The 6796-nt window shown below is 40.5% G+C and overlaps 2 protein-coding genes across 3 annotated transcripts in view; one reads left to right on the top strand and one right to left on the bottom strand.

The window, feature by feature from the left end:
- Window positions 1–82: 82 nt before the first annotated feature.
- Window positions 83–3360, bottom strand: uxt (ubiquitously-expressed, prefoldin-like chaperone). Of its 2 annotated transcripts, XR_015438451.1 has the most exons (7): window positions 3078–3360; window positions 2181–2262; window positions 1914–1981; window positions 1202–1309; window positions 847–910; window positions 381–501; window positions 83–336 (listed from the first exon to the last, which is right to left on the bottom strand). XR_015438451.1 is itself a non-coding variant. In XM_023426001.2 (6 exons), exons 1-6 carry the CDS (start codon window positions 3173–3175, stop codon window positions 439–441), a joined length of 483 nt encoding a protein of 160 aa, XP_023281769.1. In that variant the 5' UTR covers window positions 3176–3360; the 3' UTR covers window positions 83–438. The 2 variants fall into 2 exon arrangements, 1 of the variants encoding a protein (XP_023281769.1); XM_023426001.2 differs by having other exon boundaries at window positions 83–501.
- An 897-nt stretch (window positions 3361–4257) lies between these two features.
- cdk20 (cyclin dependent kinase 20) overlaps window positions 4258–6796 on the top strand; it is a 5235-nt gene continuing 2696 nt past the window's right edge. The window contains exons 1-5 of the mRNA XM_023426002.2: window positions 4258–5183; window positions 5347–5460; window positions 5539–5727; window positions 5836–5957; window positions 6334–6396. Coding sequence (XP_023281770.1) covers window positions 5109–5183; window positions 5347–5460; window positions 5539–5727; window positions 5836–5957; window positions 6334–6396 — 563 coding nt within the window. The 5' untranslated portion in view covers window positions 4258–5108. The remainder of the gene's footprint in view (window positions 5184–5346; window positions 5461–5538; window positions 5728–5835; window positions 5958–6333; window positions 6397–6796) is intronic.

The raw sequence follows: 6796 nt of genomic DNA, 5'->3' as shown, positions 1-6796 counted from the left end.
TCTGTGTTGTTGACTGAGCATCTCTGATTGCTCATGTTTTCATTACTACAACTTTATTACTCCTGGTTCAACAGTCAGCATCTTATTTCACAGTTCTGTTGAACATCTGTTCACTTTTTATTGAAGCTGGAAACAAACTAATAATTACAGCTCAGAGTACAAGTCCAAAAGTATGTGGACAGCTGCAGCATGTTCTGCTGTAACAGCCTCTGTTCTTCTGGTTTCAGCCCCCCTTTCAGGTCTGCAGTGACCTTTAGTCTTTCTGCTGAAAGTCCATGTCTGTTACAGACCAGATCCTGAAGCGTCCTTGCTGAGCCCTGATGCTGCAGTGACCAGGTCGAGTGTTTAAAACTGTCCTGTGGTCGTCCTGCAGTGACCAGGCTGAGTATTTAAAACTGTCCTGTGGTCGTCCTGCAGTCGACCAACAAGTGGAACAGTTTACAAAACGTCTCTTCCTCTGCTGTCTGGGAGGTCAGTCAGTCCCTGCAGCTCCCTCAGGCCCTGAGGAGGAGAAGAAGAGAGCAGCCAATCAGATGTCTCCTAAAATTGCCGTTTATGTTATAAATATTTGTTTAACATTCAAAGAATATTAGTGCAAGTAAAACAATCTTTGTAAAATGTCAGAAAAATATGAATAAAATATCTGAAAAAAAAGAAAACTCAAAACTCAACTATTATCATTATTATAATCATTATTATCCTTATTATTTGTTAATTGAAAAGTGAAAAGTGGATTAATCAGTAATGAAAATAACAGCTCTGAATCATAACTAAATGACATGAAATTGATGATCAGTAATCACCAATAATCAAAGATTGTGTTTTGTCTGTACAAAACAAACCAACCTCAAGCACCATGCGGATGTTGGCTTTTATTTTGGCAGAGTCTTTGGTGAGCTGCTCCGTGAAGCTGAAACACACAATGTTAGCATGGTTAGCATGTAATCAGTCATACCAAAGGTCACAGCTAGTGTTGAGCTAAGACACAACTGAAACTGACACTCTCTGGAGTTTTTATCTGTGACTTTATCTCTTTATTCTTTTTATAATATTTTTTCAAACCCTCACAACTTTATTTTAATTTCTTAAAGCTTCCAAACAAGTCTGCCTGCAGATATAAAACCTCAGAAGAAGAATGAATGACGCTGTAACTCTTGTCCTGTTTTATGTCTGTGAGTTCAGATTGAGATGATGAACTGACGCTGTGAGCTGATTCGTCTTCTTCACGATGAAGCGCAGAGCTTCGTCATGATTCATCTCCACGAAGAAACCATAACCGACCGCCACGAAGATCCTGGACGAGTCCTCCCTGACAGACAGGCGAGAGGGCGGGGTCAAAAACAATCTAATGTGAGCAGCACAAAACTTAAGCAGTCAGATATTAGCAGGAAAAAGATGATATCAATCAGTCAATCAGTCAAATCAATCAACTTGTGATCTTCAGAAGGAGAGCAGGTTGAGCAGCAGTGAAACAGAAACAACAAAACTTAAAGTTCACGAGTTAAACAAGTTAAAGAAGTGATAAATATGTTGAATATGAAAAGAATAAAAATGTTAAATCTTCAGATTACTGATAATCTGATTCAGATAACCTGTTTACTGACAGATGACAGAGGGTTTATATCTGTGTCACTTCATGTGACTCTAACCGACCAACAGGGCACAGGCTCAGGAACCCAAGAGGTCCGGGGCCCGAATCGTCCGGGTCCAGACTCTAACAGGTGACCAGAAGACCTGAAACTGCTGATGTAGGTGATCACTTCTCTTTTAATTAATTGGTGGAGACAGAGACGGGCGGATGGTGGTGTGTCGTCATGGTGATATGACCCCTCTGTCTCAGTGATCAGTGTTATGTTTGTAATTGATCAGTATTGATGGAGTCTATCAGAATGATGAGAATATCAGCAGCTTACACTTCAGCCTGGACGTAGAAGTTACAGCCCAGATCTACATCTGTCTTCAGCTGCTGAGAGCCCGACTCCTGCGCACACACGCACACACAGACACGCACACACGCACACACAGACACACACACACGCACACACATAAAGAAAAGTTTCTCTCTCTTGCCATTTGGGTTTTATTTTCCATCTCATTTTATATGAATGTTTTTAACATGTTTCATGTGAAACACTTGGTTCATGTCATTTCAGTGTGTGTGGTTGTGGGTGTGTGTGTACCTGCAGGCTCTGTATGGTGTTTTTCAGCTGCAGGTACTGAGAGATCTTCTCATAAACCAAGTCTCTCTGCTCCAGCACCTTCCTGCAAAACATCACACACGTGTTCTGGATCAGTTTCCCCAAAATCCCAAAACAACAAAACAACATGTTCAGTCTCTTCACTCGTCTTGGGTGTGGACACTACAAACACTCTCATGTTTCTATGAGTGTTTCCAAAAGCAGGGTGTCAGTATGAGCCTGGTTTCTCACATCACCACTGCTCTGGAGTCCATTATCAGCTACTGGAGAACTAACAAAAGCTTCATTCATGGTCACTTTTACACAAACACAGTTTGTGATATCAGGTTTTATATGTAGAACAACAGGGTAAACAGTCTGCGATAGTGTGAGCTGCTGTTTCCTCCAGTTCCTCTGATCAGCTGATACTGGCCTGAGAAAACCAGAAGACAATAAGAGAAATATCCAACATGGTTTCAGAAGAAAACTGATCAATAATAATTAATAATCTCATTAATAATTTCCACTGGATCTGACCTCAGAAACATCTAATAACAAATACAGGTAAAGAAATCTATTTCAAGTTCTTACACAATGTGACCACAATGCTACCAAAACACACACAGAGCAGGGTCTTTACACCTGGTGTCACTGGTTACACTTTAGAAATGAAGAATAATTTCATATTCAGTCTGGATTTTCAGTGAGGGAGAAGTTCATTTTAAGAATTTATAACCAGATGTTTTTTATGCAGCCATTCAACAGTCATCAGCCTGATGACAGATGGTGACAACAGGGAGTCCAGAGACTTGCCTTTGTGGACCAGTGCCAGCAGAACCACCTCCACATCAATGCTTAGACTGTAACAACCCCTGTGTAATCTGCTGGTGTGTTTCTTACTGTAAATCTCTTCTCAGAACATCATTGATGAAGTTTTCATACTGCACAACCTTCTGCTCCACGTTAGCATTAGCATTGGCATCAACCGGCAGAGACATCGTCAACGTTTCCTCTTCTGTCCGTAATGAAGATGAACCCCGGCAGCTGAAGCCCGCTGATTGTCTCACTGGTGTTACGTTAACGTTTCTGACTCGGTATCGACCCACTAACTGTCCGGTTAACTTGCCGAAACCTCATGTAAACACACGTCTCTGCGCCGGAAGTAAATTGCTGTGGCCGAGATTGTACTTCCGGTTTTCAAAATAAAAGCAACAGTACACAGAATTAGAGTAGATAGAATATAAACTACTTAGATTTCTGCAATATCAGAACAAATAGTGTAAGCAGTTGATATTATATTTTGTTTGCGTTTTATACATCGTATTTTTGTTTGTCACTTGATCAAAATATATCTGGTAGCTATATGGTCCAAAAGATTTAAACAAAAAACAAAAAAAAAACATGTTTATTGAATCTAGTCACAGGAAAATGCCAATACATTAATAATCAAGACTATTCATATCATTTCTATTATCCTGGTGTTTTTAAACTACTGGCCCATTGACAGACTGTGCAAAATAAGAATTATTTGGTGCAATACTTTGTTTATTAAGATAAAAACAGACACAGATTTAGTAAACATGGATAATGCACAAAGACTGAGGTGGCTGTTTCCATATGAAATATCAGATGGTCAGCTGAAAGGTTTATCTACATAAACTGTAGAGATGTAACAGTTATTCTTAGAGTATAGTTTATTTCAAATCTTTTATAATGTTGTGTCTTCTAAATGAGCTCTGTGATGTCCAAACAAGAAATAGTAACTTCATACAAAGGCTCTGGACAAAGGGCTCCCTTGACCCCCCAGGCCCCTGGGCCTGTGCTCCATAGTCCAACTCATGTTAATGGATAATTACATTCCTATGAATTATTGTTAAATAGCTGAGTCCTGACAAAAATGTTATAAATATCAATAAATTATTGTTCAACATAAATAACTGTAGGTCTTACTGTTTTCTGTCATCATTTAACCGTGATAAAAGTGTTAAATTAACCCACATCTCCGCCAGGTGACGGACAGGTGAGTCTCTTCTACTCGCTCCGGTTCTGCGGCAAGACTATTCTCGTGACGTCACTGTAAACAAACATGGTAGACCACTTACTGCTCTGTGGTTATCGCTAGCTTACTTAACATAAAACTTTTTTTTTTAATCGGGAACAAATGTGTGTGTTATGAAAGACGTTTCTTTAGTTTGTGTATGTGGCGCGTCAGCAGCAGGGTAGAGCAGACGAACATTAGTTGTCGTTGTATCTGGAGTTTAGCTGTGTTAGCTTAGCGAGTAGGTTACCAAGGTAACGTTAGCCATTAGCTGGTTCAGTTCAGGAGCTGTTGGTGTTTTCTTTTCCAAAAAAAGATTTTTCTTTGAAACAGGTTGTTTATTTGCGGTTGTCTTGTACACCGAGTCAAAGCACACAATGATCTTAATTAATTAATCTGGATTAATATTAATAACCGTATGTGTTATTGAGCCGATAAGGGAAAAATCAGTAAATCACCAGATTTGTGAATGAAGTTCCTGTTTTGCTTCAGTATATCTGCTTTTTGGCTTCTGCTCCTCAACTGGAAACTACAACACACCACTTCCGTTTTAAAGTCAGGATTTCAGATCACAGTTTTAGTAGACCAACAACTGAGAATCAAGAATAATGAAACGATGTAGGCCCTCCTGACTCCAGACAAATTAAATTAAGTTATGTTATAGTACAAACAAATCAGTTGCAGTTCAACCTGAAGGACATGAAACAAACCGATGCTCACTATTCACATTTAACAAGCAGCTGTGGCAGAACTTTACCTCAATTCAATTCAGTTTAGATAAGGAAACAGTCTCAACAAGACTATAGATCTGAACAAACTCTCAGTGCTGGACAGTTTTTGGGGACCCAACTCAGTCAGGACTGGTTCACTCTCAGACCTGTATCCAGTGAGACATGGAGCAGTACAGTATTCTGGGTCGGATTGGAGAAGGAGCCCACGGCATCGTCTTCAAAGCCAAACACATCGAGGTAACTGCCCAACAACAACAACAACTATCTATTATTTATGTTCAGAAATAACAGATGAGTCAATTAATCAATTTGCAGATCATTAATTTGTGCACATGTTTAATTGTGTTGTTTTATCAATGATGGATGTATTGATTATGCTGTATTGATCATTGTCTGTCAGACAGGAGAGACAGTGGCTCTGAAGAAAGTGGCTCTGAGGAGGCTAGAGGATGGCATCCCGAACCAGGCTCTGAGGGAGATCAAGGCCCTGCAGGAGATTGAGGACAACCAGCATGTGAGTTCAAGGGGATGTAAGGTCAGAAGTTAGGTTAACTTTAGACTCATTCCTCCTCCTCCTCCTCTTTTTCCTCAGGTAGTGAAGCTGAAGGATGTTTTCCCTCACGGTACAGGCTTTGTCCTGGTGTTTGACTTCATGCTCTCTGACCTGTCTGAGGTCATCAGGAACTCCCAGCGACCTCTAACCCCGGCCCAGGTCAAAGGTTACATGATGATGCTGCTGAAGGGCGTTGCCTTCCTGCATCACAACAACATCATGCACCGGGTGAGAAGCTTCTGTCTATCTCTCCTCCCTTTAACACACATACCCTGACCCTCTGCAGTCACATCATCATCATCATGTGTGTGCGTATGTGCGTGTGTGTTTGTGTAGGACCTGAAGCCAGCAAACCTCCTCATCAGCTCCTCAGGTCATCTGAAGATTGCAGACTTCGGTCTGGCCAGACTGTTCAGTGAGCAGGGAGAGAGGCTGTACAGCCACCAGGTGGCCACCAGGTAACAGACTGAGCTCTGCATCATTATACAGTCAGACACAGACAACACGTCCTGCTACACGGACCAAAACTAAACCAAAGACCTGAAATTACCACAAAAACAGCAAAATAAAACAACATCAGAGTCCGAGGTGAACCAGCACCTGTTGATTTTCTGTTTTTCTCGCCAGGTTCACTGTTCAGTTATATCCCTTCATATAGATCCTTTGTCAGTATTGTTATTTTGATATTGTTATTTTTGTGGTTTACTGTTGTTTTCTTTTTATATTCTGAATTACAGCGCAAAGTGTAAACCTTGTTGTGTGTGTGTGTGTGTGTGTGTGTGTGTGTGTGTGTGTGTGTGTGTGTGTGTGTGGTGCGTGTGTATGTGTGTGCAGGTGGTACAGAGCTCCTGAGCTGCTCTATGGAGCCAGAAAGTACGATGAGGGAGTCGACTTGTGGTGAGAAAACTACAACTACCTCTCATCTTAATACTGAAAATTCAGAATTGACTGTTTCCTCAAAATTACAGCTAAACGCGATGACCCTATAAATATATTTTATGTTTTAATTGTTACCTGATAATGTAGCATGAGGTTTTCATGTGTAGTCCACATTATTTTTTTTTACCACCATTAAGACTCTTTTATTTTTACTCTGTTTAGAAATCTTGATTTGACATGATTCCTTATTTGACTCCAGGGTTCACAGATTAACTCCACATTTACACTAACCTCTAACAGGCACTATTCCTGTTAAACTGGTGACAGATCCATGTGTGTGTGGTGTGGTGTGGTTGTAATTCATGGGAGAATATGACTACATTTACTCTAGCACAGTACTCCAAAATCCAGAGGAATG

Source organism: Seriola lalandi, unplaced genomic scaffold, assembly GCF_002814215.2.
Source record: "Seriola lalandi dorsalis isolate HSWRI2012SDOR001 ecotype SW California unplaced genomic scaffold, Sedor1 jcf7180002054798, whole genome shotgun sequence".
NCBI lineage: Eukaryota > Metazoa > Chordata > Actinopteri > Carangiformes > Carangidae > Seriola > Seriola lalandi.
The sequence above is the reverse complement of the archived record's forward strand: the minus strand, read 5'-3'. Positions and strand labels throughout refer to the sequence as shown.

Excerpts from the sequence above, each read along its gene's own strand:
- uxt (XM_023426001.2), bottom strand. The coding sequence starts at position 3,175 with ATGTCTCTGCCGGTTGATGCCAATGCTAATGCTAACGTGGAGCAGAAG. Across the intron at positions 1,310-1,913 it reads TTCTACGTCCAGGCTGAAGT|GGAGGACTCGTCCAGGATCT; the intron begins GTAAGCTGCTGA and ends CCTGTCTGTCAG. Across the intron at positions 911-1,201 it reads AAGACGAATCAGCTCACAGC|CTTCACGGAGCAGCTCACCA; the intron begins GTCAGTTCATCA and ends TGTGTGTTTCAG.